The sequence below is a fragment of the Passer domesticus genome, chromosome 22, assembly GCF_036417665.1.
Source record: "Passer domesticus isolate bPasDom1 chromosome 22, bPasDom1.hap1, whole genome shotgun sequence".
Classification (NCBI taxonomy): Eukaryota; Metazoa; Chordata; class Aves; order Passeriformes; family Passeridae; genus Passer; species Passer domesticus.
The window spans coordinates 4,154,956-4,174,271 of record NC_087495.1 but is presented as its reverse complement, the minus strand read 5'-3'; the positions used below and the strand labels follow the sequence as shown (position 1 = coordinate 4,174,271).

Below are 19,316 nucleotides of genomic sequence, written 5' to 3'. Positions count from 1 at the left end.
TTTTACAACTTAATTTATATTCTCATATGGCACTGAAGAATCTTCTTTTGTCCAGGAAGTAAGATATGCAAAAATAACCTTTAAGTTGCTCCTAATTGACCCTTAATGATATTCTCTTGTTTCTTCCAATACATTCTCTGCGTCAAAAACACCATCCAGCAACTGCTTGTTGCATCTTAATGACTGCAAATAGCAACTGATGAAAAATAAACTATTTATTTGGGTTCTTCATTTATTGACAAGGATTTTTGCATCCAGGAAACCTGGCCCTGAGGATGGAGTGCAGTGTTGAAGCAAGGCACCATGACCATCTTGGGCTGGCAGGGATTGGGCTCCCTGAGCCCAGGGCAGAGGGTGCCCTGTGCCTGGGGGTTGATGCTTTGATTTCCTGATGGAGACAATGTCTTATATGACAAGAACAGTGTTATTCAAGTTGCCCATTGGAATGTTAGCCAGCATGTGCTGGTAACATGGAACTGGGGGGAGGATGTTTGTGCCTGTGTATGCAGAGCAGCTGGAAGCATCCCAGAGGATCTGCTGCTCAGCCTGGAGAGGACAGATTGGTTTGTGTTGTGGTTGTTGGAAGATGAGGAGCTGCCTGCAGACGTTGAGGTTTTCCTTTTGATGCTGAATAAGTGTGTGTAGGCAGTGAGCAGGCTTTGCTTTTGCTGTGGTGTGAGGAGTAATTGCTTGGCAGGCACAGGTGCTGTAGGTGTGCATTGACATTGTAGTGAGACACTGGACAAGTGTGTGACTCTGCTCAAATGCCCAAATGTGGAGCAGTTGGTGGGTGAGCAATAATGAAGCTGAGAGCACTGATACAGGTGTTCAGGTTTGAATTTTTCTTCATTTTCTTCCTAGTCCTGAAAATACAGATTCACAACAATCTGGCAAAGATTCTCCTCAAGTTACACTTGGTTTGCGTTCTTGCTATGCGCACTGTAACAATACTTTAATATAATTAAATTTTAAATTCCGTGTAGAATCTGGTGGGTAGGCAGATGTACCGGTATGTTAAACTTTATGTCACTTAAAAATGGTTCTCAAGTACATCAGAGGGAGCCCAGCCAGCTGTAAAATGATCTGCTTTATGGCACTGCTTCGCAGCTTTGGTGTCTGTGTTTTAATTACAGATGTACCTAAAGTCTCACACCCTTGGATAACTCTGATGGGCCGTTTTGTTTCCTGTAAGTTACTGACAGGATGTAAAGTGACATGGGGGAAGGTGCTGCCGGGGTTTTCCAGAGCTGCTGCTTGTGAGAGCGTTCAGTTTCTGACTCGTGCTGCAGCAGCTTTGTTTGCCATAAACAGCCAGTGCAGTCTGCTGCCCGCGGCTGCTGCACCTCAAGTGGCATCACCAGGGTGACAAGTGGTAAAAGGGGTTTTACAAACCTCTTTGCAGCCCTGGGCACTGTGTGTGTGTTGGGACTGGTGTGAGAAGTGGCTTTGTGGCCCCAGGCAGGTGGGCATGGGGTCAGGACTGGTGTCAGGGCGGGTGGGCATCTGCCCCTCTGCAGCCCCTCTGCCTCCCTGGCTCGTCCCCAGCACCAGCATCCACCAGCACCCACCAGCTGAGATCAGCTGTGCCCACATTTGCTCCGAGGCAGTGGCTGGGCTCAGTGCAGGATGAAGATTTCCAGTGCTGTGAAGTGGGAATCTTGTTGCTTGGCAGGCAGAAACCATTAATGGTGCTGTTTCTCGAAATAAAGAAGTGGCCTGGTCTGGAGGCATCCCACGTGATGATTTGCCGAGTTGTGCAGCATGATTTATGCCTAGCCGTGGGATTATTGTTTGCTATTGATTCTGAGGGAGATGAAGCATCAGTAAAAGCCCATCAGAAGCCTCCCAGTGGAATGTGAAAGCTGGAAGCTTTCCTGACAGAAATCCTGTTGCCTCTTCGGTGGTGGCTCGAAACCCGCTGCCCAGCCAATCTCCAAGCATCATCTTGTAGTCCTTCTCCTTTCAGCATTGCCTGTCTCTGTCCAGTGAGGATGTACTTTGTGCTGCAGGGAGGTGTTGAGCTGAGAGGTACTGATGGATCCCTTGGGGATCCTCTGGCACCCTCTGCTCTGCTTCCAGCAGACAGTAGCCATGTCACTCCCTGTCCTTTGTCAGAGCATGTGATTCCTGCTGCCATCAGTGAGAGTGAATTGTGCCCATAGTATTATTCCTGTATTTATTTTGTAAATGTCAAGCATGAACTAAATTAAGATAAATAAGGCTGTTCCATTTCACTGTTCAATTTACAAAATTTTGATGAGACCAATAACATCTGTCCTGGTTCCATCTTTTGGCCAGCTGAAGGTGGCTGCAGGTCTGACAGCTCAGCTCCACCTGTTCCCCAGCAATGTTTACAGGCAGGGGATGTACAAGTGGGGCATTAAGCCATTTGGTTCTGCCTCTGTCTGACTCTAGCAGAGAAGCTGAGAGGGTGATATGCCTGACAAGGAGCTCCACCCTCACAACTGGAATTGTTGTGTTGCCTTAAGTGCTGTTGTAAAAGATGAATGATGGGTGAACACATTGCTGTGAGTTGCAGTGATGCAGCTGGGTGGAAGTAAAGCCTTAGTGGGATCTGCCTTACCTGCAACCTTCCCTTCTCCTGCTTGTCCTGGAAAGGGGAACTATGGTCTGGTTTCCTCAGGAGAACCTGGACACCAACACTCACCCTGCTTATGAGGTGTCAGGTTATGGGTGCATTCCTCTCCTTGGATGTGGGTCTGAGGACCAGAGCAGCATATGGAGTGTCCCTGCTGTCACTCCCTGCCCTCTGGAAGGTGACCATTTATTTCTCATCAGTCGAGCCTCTTGCACAGCAAATGGGTCATGCAGGGGAGATCTTCTTGCTGGATAAGCAATTAGGTAAAATAAACTACTCAGAGGACAAATTATGCAGGACTCTTGCCCCGTAACAAATGAATTAATTGACTTTGGTATTTGTGGGATGTTCCTACTATTTTATTTAATTCTCTCTGGCTAAAGGGCTCCCATGTTTCCTCCTGCTCTTGTGCTGCTGCAGTGAGTAAACAGGGTTTTAGGGGTTGATTTACACAGTTACAAGCAAAGGAAGCAAGGTGATAATAGCAGGAATCTTTCCACATTTCTTTAAGAGAGACAAAACCTCTTTTAGCAGCATGTCCAAGAGTCTCTGTTTGACCTGTGTCTCTGGGGTGCCATCAGTTCTCTCTGCAGTCTCACAAAGCTCATTCACAGCAGCATGGCAGCACAGCATGGGCTGCAATCATGACCTGCACACAGTTGCAAGGGCTTTGGAAGCACCAGTGCTGCAGAGCACCAATGCAGCTGCTCCTGGAAGCACACTACAGTCAGGAGCTGAAGTGGGCTGGTGCAGGGTTGGGGCTGTGTTTCTGTGGCAGCAATCCCAAGTTGTTTTGAAGGCTTTGTCTGTATTTTGGAAGCAGTGGCTGCTGTAGCAGTGTTACCTGGGGTATCACGTGGAGCAGCACTGCTGGAGGATTACAGGTCCTGGCCCTCGGCTGGGCCAGTAACTCATGAAACCATTTGGCCAAATTGCTTGGTTTATTTACAGTAATTAAATTAAAGCTGTGGTACAAATCTTTGCTGTGTAACAGGATTTGTCAACAACTAAGAAACGATGACACTGTTGGACCGGTTGCCAACAAAATACTCCATGTGTAAGGTGACATTGGGTTCACCAAGTAGTGCCCAGTCCCAGCTCCCAATGCCAGGGTGGAACATGGCTCTTCCACTGTTCAGCTTCTTAATTCCACTTTGCAGTATTCAGGCAGATGCCTCAGGCCAGGGATGGTAGCGCTGGTGGTGACATGAGGACCTGTCTCCCTGCTCAATGGCATTTGTGATCCCAGACAGCTTTAGAAGACACAACCAGTGCTAAATTGTGCAGCAAACTTTTTTTGATAAACTGTGGCCTTTGAGAACAGCGCTAGCCAAGAGCAGGGCAATATTTTGTGCTCTGCTTTAAATTTAGGATATGAAAGATTTGGAGGATTTTATAATCGCAGCTTTGTGTGCTTGCTCTGCCTCCTCTTCTCCCACTGGTTTTACTCCCAGGCTTTTCTAACTGCTGCTCTTGTCTGGTTTCTTTTCCTCTTTAATTCTTGCTCTCATCCCCTCAACTCCTTAAATTTATAAAAAAGTCACTTCTAGTCCTGCATAGATCCCAGATCTGGAGGGACTGTTATATTTATTATGGCTTTCTTTAGTCTGCCCACCTGCCTTTACCAAAATCCCTAGTTTTGGGTGAGATAGTATTTGGTCACAGTCAGAGGATGTACAGGTGGGAAACCAACCAAAGCAGGTGATGTGTGGACACACTCCCACTGTTGTAATTTTGATGTGCCAGCGTGGGCAGTGGTTAGAGAGGGGGTTCTGCCCTTAGGAAGGACATGAGAACACTCCAGGTAATGTATGAAAAGGATCAAATTATTAGGGTTTGGTTTTTTTCCTTCAGATTATGTAGTTCATAGGGGAGCCAACATTTAATCCTAGTTTCTTGCCAATATTAAAAATTTGGTGAAGTTCTGGAAAGTGAAAGTCTTGCATGGCATTAGCACAATTGCAGCATCTGACTCGTTGCAGGGATTAGATGAGTCTCCACTTGGCGCCTGAACAAGTAGGTTTCAAACATGCCAGGGATTTGACAGTTGCATAAGATCACAAGTGGTGGGAGGGAGGTGAGAGGAAAGCTGTGGAGGCCGTGCTTGGATTCAGGCAGCCTGGGGAGAGGCCGGGATTCCCGGCACGGTGCTGGCAGGGCGTTCCGTGGGAAGCATCAGGTGTCCATCAGGGAATGCTTCACGTCCTGGGATTTGGTTTGGGGGAAGCTGGGTCTGCTTCAGGCCTGTGTTCCCATCTTGTGCTTCTCCTGTGGCAGCTGAGCTGAAACGTCCTTGTGAGAGCATTGTCCTTGGATTTTTACTAGAAAAGGTCGTGCCTTCCCTGCACCAGTGTGTAGGGAACAGCCACCCCTTGGCCGATCTCTGTCAACCTAGCTCGGAAAATAACAGAGGTAAGAGGAAAAGGAGGGTTTTGATCAAAGGAAATTGGGCAAACTTTGACCCAGTGATGCTGGGTGCTGAGCTGGGTTTGGGGACAGTGAGCGTGGCTTTGTGGCGGGGTGACGCAAGGTTTAAAAGAGCAATTCATGCTGACTTGTAGGGTCACAAATTAGGGCAGGATAGAAAAAGGATTGGCTGTTAACAAGAGTTGGTTTAGGCTAAATTAATCTGAAAATGTGTAATTTCATCTGAACTAAAAATACTGGAATGTAATTAAATTCCAAAGTAGGATGAGCTGAGAGGGTGTAAGAAAAGATAAGCATCAGAATAAGACAATAATTGAGTTTGTATTGTAAACACATTCCTGTAGGAATTTGGGATTTTTAAGCTGCTTCATTAGAAATTTTAAGTCGAGAGTACTTAACAGCTTGGGAATGTTTTGGAGAAGTGGTTGACTACTTTTGTATTTGTCTGTGTTCTTTGTTTGCAGGATTTTCTATATTTGGGGTTAATTCTCTCTTATCAACTACTAGTTTATTAATAAGTTTGAAGGGGAAAAGGATTAAAATTAGAAAATGTGTATTTCCACGTGAAGCCGATTGTTTTGTGGACTTATGTTTTTCATCTCCTTTTCCCTAAAAATTGAATCTTTAATATGTACAATTGATAAATTAGGTTAGTACTATTAAAACACTGGTAATTCTGAAGTGCCTCACATGAAATATGAAGCGAATATGTTGTCTTTGTCTGTGCACAAGTTACTTGCTCAGTCCATCAGGTAGCAATGAGCCAGGTCAGGTCGTGCTGTGCCATTCTCCTGTCACTCCTGGCACTTGTGGAGGCAGTGTGTGAAGGAGAACTCATGGCTAGGATGAGTGGGGTATTGCACCATCATCTAAACAGAGCTGTGAACACTGATCTGAACAATAATCTGCTTGTCAGGGCATTTGAAAACCACTACAGCTGGTGGTTTGAGACTCCTTTCTCTGGTGCCAGCACCTGTGCAGTGAGTGCTGGATGGGGGATGGAAAAAACGGGTGCATCCATGCTCTCAATTTGATCCAGGCCCCAAACTCTGTGGGGAAGGGAGGTGATGAATGGAATTTAGTGCCTCTTTGGTGGTACTGCACAGCCTGCTCAGCACCAGCACCTTATGTTATTGAGTTGTGTAGTTTTTTGCAAAAAAGTTTTTTGCAGAAAAAATGCAGACAGGTTTTCTTCTTATTGACTAAAAAACCCCTTAATTCTGAAAAATTACTTTGTGGATCTTCATATTTCACAGACTATAACTAGATTACTACCTTTTACTGGAATACTTTGTGTTAATGAAGACCGATTAGAATTACATAATAGATTTCCTCTAAAGAAGGCATTATGTGGTTATTTTTTACTGTCTGGCATTCTAGTTAATTGCCTTGTCATCATTAATTGATGGGACTAAATTGATATAAATAAACAGATTATATTTGTGAGGTTCATTTGAAAGAGAGGAAGGGCTGAGAGCAGGTTGCTGCAGGGCATTCCAGCAGGTGCCGTGTTGAAGAGAGCTCAGGCTTGGTCAGTGCCACCACTTGTGAACCCATTTGGAGATGCACAGTGAGCTCTGCCCTCCTTCCCTGGGAGTCTCACTTTGCCTGGACAGGGCTGGGGTTGCTTGTGTTGTCCCATCTTAAAGCTGACATCAACAGGTCAGTCCTGGCTCAATCCTAAGCTGCAGCCCTACAAAGAGTTGATGGTCCTGGCTGTGGGCTTAGGAGGGGCAGCCCAATCAGCCCAGCTTCTGGGACAATGTGAGCATCTCTGGTTTCCAGGTTAATCCAGATTTGTGTACAAAGTTACTATTAATCAGTGGAGTCCCAGTGATCAGTGGAGTCCCAGTGATCAACAGAGTCCAAGGCAAATCAGCATTTTTAATTGAATTGCAATATTGCAGATGATGCTTTTGCCTGGGCAGAGTGAGCTGGGGGTGGCTGTTGAGCAGCACCGTGTCCCCCCTCCAGCCCTTTCCACAGTGCTCTGCCCATCTTCTGCTGGGCCTGGCTGTGCTGATGGGGGACAGATGTGTTACTGGACCACAGCTGGGGAGTTGCTCCCTCCCATGCCAGCATCACCAGTTCCTCCAGTCTTTGCTGTTTCAATGCAGTGTTAATGGTTCATCAGCTGTTGAACTGCATTTACGATTCGGAGTGGTTCTCAATTTAAATTTATAATTAATTTTTTATTATTCAATTTTCAAATATTTACCAATTTTTACAGTGTCTCAAGTCATGAGTCAAGCTGCATGTTGGTAGCAGAGGGAGAATCCTTTTTCTTCCTCAGACCTCTGCTCTCCTCCCATCCCCAGTGAGATTTTTCCCAATTACCAGCAAAACCCATGTGGCTCCCACCAGCCTCAGTGCTGGGGAGGTGATACCTGCCAGAGCCCAAGGACATGGTTCATGTGCATTATGGCAAATTTCCCTGGTGTGTGGTGTTTTGGGCAAAACCAAGGTACAGCCCCACTTTGACACAGTTGTGGAAATCTTGTTAGCCTGGAGCTGGTGTTGTTACAAGTGGAGAAATTGAACAGGAAGTAAGTTAACTAAATAAATAGAATTTTTCTTCCATTTTCTTCCTTCCCCATAAGAATGTAGCAGTGTTTGCACACACATGTGTTGCTGCTGCACTGGGAAGCGACCAGATTTAGAACTGAAGTACCCCCCGCAGGAGGAGGCCATCTCCAAATAAGTCTTTTAAAAGTTAATTGGAGCCCTTGGTCCTCACTGTAACAATCTGTGTCCATGGAGAGAGCAATTGATAAGGCAGAATGGCTGCTGGCACCCGGGGGCTGGAGCCCTTTGGTCTGTGTGAGCACAGAGAGGGAACGGGGCTCTCCTCGGTGCACCAGTGGAGATGGTGGTGATTAATCTGAAAATAGTTTAAAGCATTCATGAGTTGTAAGAATTAATTCCCAATAAATCAAATGGTAGCCCCATGGGAGTAGGGAAGAGAAATAAATGAGGGCTAAAGAAATTGATAAAAATCCTTGAGCAATAAAGAGATGAATGCCAGTTCTTTTAAAATTATATTTAAATGAACAAAGTTGATTTAACTGGCTTTTTTCATACCTTGTTCTAAGATTTAGTTCTACAGCATGACATTATATCAAGAAATAATTTGCAGAAAGACTTTTTAGCATTTCATGTGCATTCCACTTAATGACAATTTTAATATTCTGTCTTTGGTCCTACATCGTTACGGGGAGGCTTCAATTGCTCGGTGTGCTGAGGAGTTCATAAAGATTGTTTCTAATTTCTTTTTCAAGTCTGTTACAGAGTTCAGAGTGATCAACATGTGAATTATAATTTTGCTGAGTAAAATGTGGGGAAAACTCTTGTTAACTGCTTGAACTAAATATGCAGCTTTGGGACAGTGCTGTTTCCAGAAGTATTTTCCTGCCTAGGGAAGTCCAGACAAGGTGCTGAACTGAGTTCTGACCTGCTATGTCACCAGGAGAGCAGGGCTCACCCACCTGGTTGGGTAAATAACATATCTACTTAATTTTTAACCTTTTTTTTTTTTAATTGGCTCTAGAAAGAAAATTATAATGATGGAATTCATCAGGCTGAGTAGCCATGGTAGGCAGAGGTGCTGTGTGAGTCTTCTGTGGAGTTCACACTTGGGGGCCAGCTGCAATGCACTTCAGTGGCAGCAGAGTAAATGGCTACTGAGAATCAGATCAGTTGTATCACTCTTATTAGTGCTGGCAGCACTTACCTGTTCTGTAGTTGTTTCAAGAGCAAGGACACAGAGCAAAGACATCAATTTCTGACCCATTAGTGAGTACAGGCCTTAGCACAGGAGTGGTGCTGGAGGAAGTTGTTGTTATACTGAGGTGCCCTGCTGCTCTTGGACTCTGCGGCCTGACAGGGACACCCTTGGGGGCATGGGCAAGGCTCTGCCTCCCTGTCACTCTCAGCTGAAGCTGCTGTGCTTGGCACCTGCCTGCGTGGTGCTGCAGGGACATCACTGCTGGGAGCATGATCGGGTCCTGCGCCCATCAGCAGAGCCCCAGATGTTCTAGGGATTCACTTCGGTACCAAAACCATGCAAAGAATATCTTCACCATGTGGTTTTGTGCCCCAAGGAGCTGCTTTTGGGGTAGGACTTGTTGCTGGGTATCCCAGCCCCCACCAAGGAGATGCCCAGCAGCTTGTAGTGGTCTGCAGCTTGTGTTGCAGCCATCAGCATTTATCCTGATCTTGCAGAAGGGCTTTCCTTGGCAGCCCCTGGCAGTTCTGAGCAACAGCACAAAAGCCAACTTGGCACTGGCATGGCTTGTTCAGTCCTGTTTGTTGGAGCCACAGGTAATTACTCCCATACTTAATGAATCACATTACTTTTATTGATGAACACAGAGGCTACATGCTGGAAAGAGGAGGTAAGGATTAAGTTTTATGGCCTACTGCTGCTATGAGAAGGAGCATCTAGACACCAATTAATGCCCCCTTGATGGGATTAGCCATTGTGTTAACTGCAACTCTGGATAAAATTGCTAAGTCTGTGACTTTCGACTTTAACTTCTTAAATATTGTAGATATGAAGGAAGTTCACTTACATCTTAAATGGAAATGACATTTAATTCTAGATACAAAAAACTTGCAGCCTATTTACATTTCCTTGTGATTTATACCTCCTACTACATGGATAAGAAGACTTATCTGAAGTCTTTTTTTCATCCCTGCAGAGTTCAAAGATCAGACAAATTTCAAACGTATAGTCTGTGATTCCTTCAGTTGCTGTGTCAGTAATCCCAATTTGAAGTGAGGAGAGTGGAGGTTGTGATGGCAGCAGCCTCTCCCCATGAGATGCCATGGCTTTCCAGCAGTTATGGTGAAGTCTGAATATCTACAATAAGTTTTTGAGGGGCTTTTCTTTGGTTTTTGGTCCCACTGGTGCAGGCTGGGCACATGCTGGGGTTTCTTTTCTTTCAGGGCAAGTGTGAATAATTGCCTCAGGGTGAAAGCAAAGCATTTATTTCAGAGGGGGGGAAAAAAGTGTTTGTCAAACAAATTTTTGTGTGATCTGCCAGTGTTACAGCTGTGGTGGACAAAATCCCCACAGTCTTGAAAACATTTGCCCATGTAAATATAATTTTAAAGCTTTTTGTCAGTATGGAAGAGATCTACCCGCTACAGCATCCTCCAGGTGCATCCCTGGGTGGGTGATGCCCTTGAGAGAGGGGTTATGGCTCTGCCTTGGCCTTGGGTGCCTCATTGAGGATGGGTGACCTCCTAAACCAGCAGTGAGTGTCCAGGTATCTGCATGGCCAAGGGTGGGTGAGATGTCAAGGGCTGCAACTGCTTGAGATTCCTCTTTCAGTTTTCCATTTGGGCTTTAATCTTCTGATAAGCCACAGGTGCAGTGGGGGGAAATGTCAAGGTAAATGAAGACTTCAAGAGCAACGTTCCTCAGGGGAGAAATAACTTCAGTCATCAGATATTTTTCCTGGGCAGAAACAAGAAATAAGAGATGAGGTGTTCCTGAGAGCATGATGTCAGTCCTGACTGACAGCCCCTGTCCATCACTGCTGCAGTGTGAGGGCAGTGCAGAGAGAAAGGAAATAGATGGTTACTCAGAGCTGATCACCTGCAGTGTTTGCTAGCCCCGGAGCTCTGCCTGCTCTGCTGCATGGCAGGGCATTACCTGAGTGGGGGAAACCTTGTCACACTCACTCCTGGCACTTCTCCCCATTCCCACACTGGCCTGGGTGAAGACAGGTTAAAGGACTTGGTCTTCTTTGCATTCCTAAGGAAACGAGGACAAGGATTCAGTGCAGTATTTTCTTGAAAGGCTGTCTCTTTTCATGTCTTCCTCCAGGACTCCAGCTTTTCCCAGCCAGTTTCTGCATCACTAGGTTGCTCCTTTGGGAAAGCAAAGTTAATTTCTCATTATTATCATGCATAGATGCAGAAGATGGAAGATAGTCCCCTCCTGTTGTCCCTTGGCTCCGTGATAACTTCACAGCCAGAGAAAATATCATGCAGGTGAAAAATGGCATTATCCAGGCTGTTAGCAGGAGCCATCTCTCAGTGTGGAGGGTGGCAGGGATGGAGGGGGCTTGTCACCCAGGCACTGGGGGCAGCTTCTGCTTGTGCACTGAGGGACAGGGAGGGTCTGGTGTGTGGTACCTCTGCTTTATGGCAGCTGTATTAAACATCCATATTCGTCCTTTAAATATCCTCTTTGGATTGGAACTGGAATAAATGCAGATGATATAATAAAAAATAACTCTTAGAGCCATGGACCTTCTCAAGGAATGGTTCTGGCTGATTTTGCTCTGTTATCTTGAAAAAGAGACTTTTGGATTTGCAGTATTTGCAATTCCCTTTTGGCACCCCCAGCTCCTGAGGCAGTAAAACGTAGTTTTCATTAACTGATATGTCTGACATTTACCACATCTCGATGTGACAATTTAGAGGGAACTGGTTAAACTGAAAAGCATTTTTAATATTGCAGTAATGTGATTAAGGGGAAATCTCCATCCTTCAGGCCAGAGGGACCTAAATTTGGGCACTAATGGAGTGACAGATGAAGCATCAGTTGACCAAAATATCCTAATCTTAACTTGCTTTCTGTTTATTCCCTTTTTGCATCAGGTTCCTGTTAACAAGAAGATAAGTAGGCTTAGGTTCCTATGACCCAGGTGAGGGACTTAATCCAAAAGAAACAAAACTCAGAGCAGGTCTTAGACCCAGAGGTCAGTATGCAAAGCTGATCTGGGTGTCAAATCCAAAATGACCTCTCTGGAAAATTGTCCCTGGAAATCTCATTTCCTCTGTTCCTCCCTCTCTTTGTCTTCCTGAGGGAAACTCCAATTTATCCAGTGGCCTGGATTACTCCTGAGCACTGTCAGGAGCCCTGGGTTGCCCCAAGCAATGAGCTCAGACCCACTGGCTGCAGGGGATGATTGTTTGTGTTAAAAATAAGTAGGAAAATAGAATTTAGGACCTTCTTCCTGGCTGTAGCAGGAACAATTTGGGCAAAAGTAGCTCTTAGGCTGTTGTGGCAATTTGTGGGAGCCTTGGCAATAGATAGCAGGGTGAGAGGGAGGAAAGCATTCAAGATCTCATCAATACTTGAGACAAAAGGCTTTCTGCTTTGCAATTACTCTTCCTGTCCTTCCCTCTCCTTCCCTCAGGCCACAGGCAAGAAACCAAAATAGAGATTAGGCAGCTTTTAAATGCCACAGGCTGGTAAAGGAGAGGAAATCCAGAGCGGATCAAGAATTGCAGCCTGCGCTCAGGCTTGTGACTTTGTTCCTCTCATCTGCAAAGGGAAAAAGGAAATCCCCAAATTCAGTCTGAGTGGCAAAACCCCCAGAGGTTTGGGCTGGAGTCACATCTGTCACATGCCCTGGGAATCCCCGGCAGGCCTTGCTGGCTGTGTCTTCCCACAGAATCAGCTGGCTGCTCTGGGCTATGTCTGAGTGCTGAGGGATGGATGAGCAGGGCAGAGCTTTCCTCTCTTCTTCCTTACAGTGGGTGAAATGCAGCAGTGTAGATCAGGTTAAAATTGTGTCTCATCTCATGAAGTTATCTTTAAAAACCAGCTGCTTTCTGTGAGCCTTAAAGCAGCTCGATACGCTCTTATCAAAATCGAAAACCTCTCCAAAGATCCTTAAGAGATTTTGTTTCATTGGGCTCTATTTTCTATAAATCTCGTTAACTGCTTTGCCCGTGCCCTCTCACTGTGTTCCTTTTCCATTGCAGAAATCACCAACAAACCCAGTTCCAGCCCTGCAGAGCAGCAGTGAGGCTGCAGAGCTCAGCTCTGCCCTGGGCACTGGGGGCAAGGGAAGCAGGATTTCCCTGGCATCAGAAGCCTCCAGGTCCTGTGTTTTGTGGAACACCACGTGTGTGAGGGCAGGGGCACCAGGCAGGAGCTCAGCTCTCTGGATTTTCATTGCCTGCCCTGCCCATGCAGGTGTCAGCCACAGGACACAGCCCAAAGGTGCCTGGGGGTTCTCTGGTGTTGTGAGAAGGGTTTGAGCTGCCACGTGCAGTGACTGGGGGTTTATAGAATAAACACTGAAATGAGATACATAATACCTCACTGAATTAATGCACTATCTCCAGTGCTGTCAAACAGATATGGTGGCTGTGCTGACACCCGAGTGTTTATTTTCAGGGTGATGAGGAGGAGGAAGAGAGGAGGAGCAGCCTCCCTGAGCCCTTGGGTCCAGGCTGCTGAGACCTGGGGGATAGGAGGAGGTGTAGTTTGGGAGATGGGGCTTGGGTTTCTGGCCACAAGCAATCAATATTTGTGTGTATGTGGAAAAAATGCTCACTGCCTCCCAGCTTGGAGGGTATTTGTTATTTCTCAGTGTTACAACAGACTTGCCTTGGTTGTGATTTGGCTTAGCAAGCAGCAAAATCTCTCTACAACCAAACTATAGTGGCTCCTGTCTGCTGGGCATCATCATGCCTTTAAGGACATTACAAATTGCCATCGTAGTTTTTAAGTGGAGAAAGTTTTCCTGTGTCTTTGAAGTTGAGAAGGTGCTCAGAAGGGAGCAGGTTACTCCCTGTCTAGCACTGATCTAAGCAGAACAGTGAAAGCAATGTATAAGCTCGTGCTTTTATCCTTCCCTTCTTTTTTGCTTGTTTGTTGTCATTTTAAGCCAACATTCATGTCCTGGTGCAGCCTTCGAGGTGGTTGGAATATCATTCTGCTGATGTGTTAGCAAGAGAGAGAAATTGTAATTAAATAATAACAATCCTTTTCCCCCCCTAAATTTTCTTTCGTTCTAATTTTCAGCATGCAGTAGTCAAAATACATCCAGTGAAAATGTTGGCTATTTTATCAGAATTCCTTTTTTTCTTTCTTTAAACTATCACTGGCACTTCCTGCATTAGGTACAAGATCCTCACTGAAGAGTTTGCAGATTGCAGACATCACTTCAGCCAGGTAACAGCAGCAAAAGGGGAGCATTTATTTAACACCAAATCCTGACTGTTGCTGTTCTGTGGAGCCTTTTGCTGGTCTGTGGGGCATTGTTCCATAGACACTTTCAGTCTGGTTTTGTTGCTTTATGTAACCCAAACCTGTTTCTTGCTTTCAGACCACAGAATGGTTCTATGATCCTGTACAACAGAAAGAAAGTGAAATACAGGAAAGATGGATATTGCTGGAAAAAAAGGAAAGACGGGAAGACCACCAGAGAGGATCACATGAAGCTGAAGGTGCAAGGAGTGGAGGTAGGAGCATGGTGGGGGTGGCTGTGGGCTGTGCTGGGCTGGGAGGTGACAGCTCCCCAAGACACCTCAACCCAACAAAGGCTGTCCACACCTTCAGAAAGCTACTCCTATTTGCTGAATTCCATCTGCTACCCCTGGCCTGGGTCTTAGTTGGTTAAACCCCAACTCGCCCCACCCCCAGCAAATATACTTGTTCTTTATCACTCCTTTGAGCAAACTGTGAGTACAGCTTCATCACCTGGGCTGTGTGACTGTAGGGTGTCTCCACACTGAGCATTTTCTGGTGGACTCTGTGGTTTTTGTAACAGGCACTGCCCAAGGGCAGCCTGACACCTCAGGGTGTCACAGCACTCTGTAACCATGGTAGCTGGGATGGGTCCAGTTTGGTTCTCACAAATCTCAGCTAAGTTTTGGTAGCAATTGCTGTAATTTCTGTGTGCTGACAGTGTTGTTCTTGCAGTATGCAGGAGTAGAATTTCTGTTGAATTTGACCCAGAATCCATGTGTGTTTTGAGAGAACCTTTGCTCTGCTGATGGTATTCAGCCACTCAGACACATTCATGCAAGTAATTGCACCTGAGGCATTATTTCTGGAATAAGCTCATTTGTTCTACAATATGTCATTGTTTGACACCACTTTTCCTTCTTAACCCCAATCTGCATGAGGAGAGAGCTGTTCTGATCACTGTGGTCACTTTGGATGTTAAAGGTTTGCACAGGTGTGGATAACAAGTGCATTTATCCAAGTTTTATATTTATTAAATAGCAATGACTTGTTCTGGTAGCAGAAGCCCACCCACAGAGCTGTGCCCAGCTCATTCCTAAGACAGCAGGGCTATATTCCCAGCACTGGATACCAAACTTGGGGCAAAAGTGGTCCAAGGCTGTTAAAATGTGTAATTGCAGTGTTCAGCTGTGTCATTTTGGCCAACTGGAACGTGAGGCTGCCGGGTGTGTTTGCGTACTGGGTTGATTTTACAGCTGACAGCCTGTGAGCCTGGCTGGGGTAATTGGGGTGTCCATGACAGGCAGAGCTTCACCTGTGACTCCAGGCCTGTCTGGCAGCTGCCAGGCTGGACTTGGGGCTAAGCTGAGCTTTACAGCTGCAGCCCCAGGCCTGCCTTGGCAGATGCTTTGCAAGGCATGAATCCCCCTCCTGTTGGGGTGAGGGGCACCCTGCTCTCCCCCAGCATCCCCAAAGTCAGCGCCAGCAACGGGAAGGGGACGAGTGCCCAGAATTCATCTCGTGCTCCAGCTTCCTCCTAGCCCATTTGTCATTCTTACATTCTGTCTGCTCTAATGAGGTTTTGGGGTTTAAAATAGTATTAAATGGATTGCATTATATTACACCAGAGAGGCATAACTTTGTTCCATAATTTTTACATCCAATAACAATGTTTTATTATGACAAGCACAAAAAAAAAAAAAAAGTCATCATCACAGAAATGGTGCCTTGTTTTTGTTTTGGATTTGCAGAGTGTGATTTAATTAACTTCTGTAAACTTTCACAATTCAGAGCAGCAGATCCTGTGCTGTCCCTTTACCTGTAGCAAGAGATTGTTGATGACCTTTGGCTGCCACATGAGCACATGAGAAAATAAATGGGACTTTCTTGGGGTTATTCCAAAGCTGGAGCTATCCAGCCCTTTAGTGCCCGACTGCATGGATGTGGTAGTGATTGTGTTTAGCTCAAAGAATCCTGCACTGAACCCATTAATTTCTATTTTACTGAAGTGTGTCTCCTGGAAAGTAACAAATGCAGATGGGCACATCTGTAGCTGGAGGAAGCACAGCTTTCAGGGATCCTCCTTGTGGCTGATCACATTCACCACTCAGGAAAATAAGTGTCAAACTATTTGCTTTGTGATTTGGATGTACCAGGGTTTAGCCATTCATTCCTACATCCTTCTCCAGCTTGAGAGCCCTTTAGTACCTGATTTTCTCTCTTCAGGAAGGTACTTGCACCCTCTCATCCACAGGCAGCACCTGGGTGGTCACTGCCAGTCTGTTCTGAACGATGCAGAAGTCATCTGTTCTCTTGACTTCCAGGTGTTTCTTGGGCAGAATGATGTAGTTTTAACCTTATTAATTAATTACTCAATCAGTACACCTTGCTACTTCACAGACAGCATTTTGGATTTAGGTTTTCTGATACCATTCTAAAAGGAAGCAATGTTCTCAACTTGGACACGTAGGCAGCAGATTTAAAATAACAAAAAAAGGCTTTTTTCAAATTTGGAGTGATACCGTAGTTAGCTGCATTAGGGTTTAACAGGGCATGAAATAACTGTCTGCCTTGTGGCACTGCCAGATCATCTCAGCAACTCTTGCAGCCAGAAGATAAATAGGGATCATTGTCGCACTGATGGAAAAGTACTTGCAGAGCCGACAGCCAAGAGCATCAATAGCATCCAAACATTGCTCTGGAAATGGCAGCTTGGAGGCAGGCGAGAGGAACATGCTGGCCTGTGAAACTACTGACCAGCCAGTTCTGAACAGGGATTGGTATTAGAAGGTTTAATAATTAATTCCTTCCTGAGCGTTGTCAGTGTGATGGTTCCTTTGTCTTTCCAAGTTTTGGGTAAACTGAAAAATACATTTTTGAAATGAAAAGTCTACATCAGATCCTGAGGGATGTTGATGTCTATCAGAACCCTATAGAAGGATTTGGTGAGCATGGATGAGGCAGCTAAAGGAAATTTAGGACATAAATAAGGAGTAAACTACTTTGACTAGGAATACACTCATTTAAATAAATATGGATTAGGAGGAATAAACTACTTAACCAAAGGGATGTTAAATGAAAATGGCCTGAAATCCTCAAGCTGTTTTCTTGGTTAGCATTGCTGTACAGGAGGGGTTTGGGTATTACTTGGTTAATCTGATCACAGTCCTTTTAGAAAAGGCTGGATAAACCAGAAAGGAGAAGTTAATTTGGCCTTTCCCTTAATACACCTCTTTGTGCAATTCTTTGTGGAATCTCTAGTCTGTGATCCTTTTTAAAATTCTAATTAATTAGGATCCCTAGTGATATGTTCCTAATCAATTCACATAATTAAAAATATTAACTAATAAATAATAGTAAGGGGAGTGTTGGAATAGCTTTGCCATGACTCCGGATGGTGCTGCTCTGCTTTGCAGGCTCCTGGCTCAGAGGATGCATTTCTGCCTTTTCTTGTCTGTGAACTTTTCCAGGAGAGTGTAACTGTGCCTTCACGTGAATTCGTAGTAAACTGCTGCCAAAATTAAAACGAGGTCATGTTTTTATAGTGAATTTCCCTCTCATCATCTGTGTTTTGGAAGGTCGACACTGATCAAGCTGCTCTTTATCCTGTGTTGAGGATATTTTAGTCTCTCCAAACCCCAGTGCCTGAGAAGTGGTTATGGAGAAGGGCTGTCCCAAGGCTGGGGCAGAGCTGTTCCTCTAGTCCCACTCCAAGCACCAGAGCTTCTGTGTTTGAGAATACCTTGGTCTCTTGTAGATTGGGTGTTTGTTACCTTGGTACAATATGGTAATCTTTATGAATTCCTTAAAAAAAAACCAACAAAAAGTAAAACTTGATTTCAGTCTTATTAAGAGAGAAACTCCCTTGTGGAGATGGAGATGCAAAGTATCAATTTTGTATGCAGGACTTGTATTTAATTAATATCATAACAGTCCCTTAACACTATTGCAGATTAGTCCACGAGGACAGGAATGAAAATTTTAGATTATTCAATTACTGCACAAACCCTGGGACATCACCATCAAAACTTCTCACAGGTTTTGTGGCATTTGGGTTTTGGCAGCATCCCTGTGCTCACCCTGGGTCACCAGAGTGGGGACAGCATCAGTGGCCTCTGCAGCCTGGGGCACCTGTGAAGGAGCAGATTTTGCTTTTGGTAAATGACCAAATGAGCTCTGCATTGTGCAAAACAGCCCACCGTGGAATCCTGAACTGCAGAGTGGTTTTACATCTCTCTGTTCCCTGCTGTCGTGGGTGAAATGGACTCGGTTGTCACGGGTGGGTGGCACGTTGGAGCAGCCCAGTGTGGGAGTGATTCCTGGGCAGCCTGAGCCACCTCGCTGCAACTCGCTTCAATTTACGTGGGCTTGGCTCGCCCTCAGAGGTGAGCTGTGCAGTTTGCAAACTAATTAGGATCACATTGTTCAGTCAGTCTGCTTAATGCGTTTCAGAGAAATACTGTGGAATGGCTTTGGAGGAGAAAGGAGAGTTTAACGTGAGAGGCTTTCTGGAAATATGACACACACGTGTGCATATATTAACACAAACAAGTGGCCCTGAACAAGGGAGAAGCTGCTCACAAGGAGGGGCATTTTCTTCATTATTGCTGCAAATATCATTGTCCTGACACGTCTCCTGAGATTTCACTGATCCCCTTTATAACCAGCCTCTCTGTTAAGCCCCTCTAGCTCATTAGAGATAACAGCATCTCCCCATTTTTGCTGGAGCACACTCACCTTTGCAGTGTGCACCTCTCCACAGTGGGCACCACAGGCAGATGCTTGTGCAGAAATGTGGAGGTGTTGACTGCTCATGAGCTGTGGTTGGGATTTATTCCTGTTCCAGCTGGTGTTTACAGCACCTGGAATGCAGGGCTGTGATGGCATCTTAATGATTCCTGTGTTGGAGGCAGTCCTGGGAAATGGGAGCATTGTTCTGCCATTTCTGAAGGGGAGTATGGATTATTGTTAAATCCAGAATGGATCTCCTGGGAGTCTCTTCAGAAGGGAACATACATATCAATAATCCTTTTGTATATCAGGGCCCTGATGTATTCTCCTGCAGTAACATAAAGTCACAGCAAATTCTCTTGAGTTTTGGCTTCTTTTCCTAATGCCCTGTACATGTGCAGAAGATTTTTTTCTTCACAAGACCCATAACATTCCTAATCCTTTAATTGTCACGGTTTATTTAACTTCATCAGTAGAAGTTTTCCTAGGATCTGGGTGTCTCAGGATGAAGATTCAGCTGAGATCAGGTTCTTGGGGGATGCCCTGCCTGGCAGGTGCCCCGTAGGTGAGTTCTGCCCAAGTCAAGGACAGCCACTGTCCCTGCAGTGCAAGGCAACAGGT

The 19,316-nt window shown here is 45.4% G+C and overlaps 1 protein-coding gene across 7 annotated transcripts in view; it reads left to right on the top strand.

The window, feature by feature from the left end:
* The window catches only part of CAMTA1 (calmodulin binding transcription activator 1), a 237,669-nt gene that overhangs the window by 67,636 nt on the left and 150,717 nt on the right, over positions 1–19,316 (top strand). For all 7 annotated transcript variants that reach the window (XM_064397114.1, XM_064397110.1, XM_064397109.1 and 4 more), the window contains one exon: positions 14,104–14,239. In XM_064397114.1, coding sequence (XP_064253184.1) covers positions 14,104–14,239 — 136 coding nt within the window. The remainder of the gene's footprint in view (positions 1–14,103; positions 14,240–19,316) is intronic.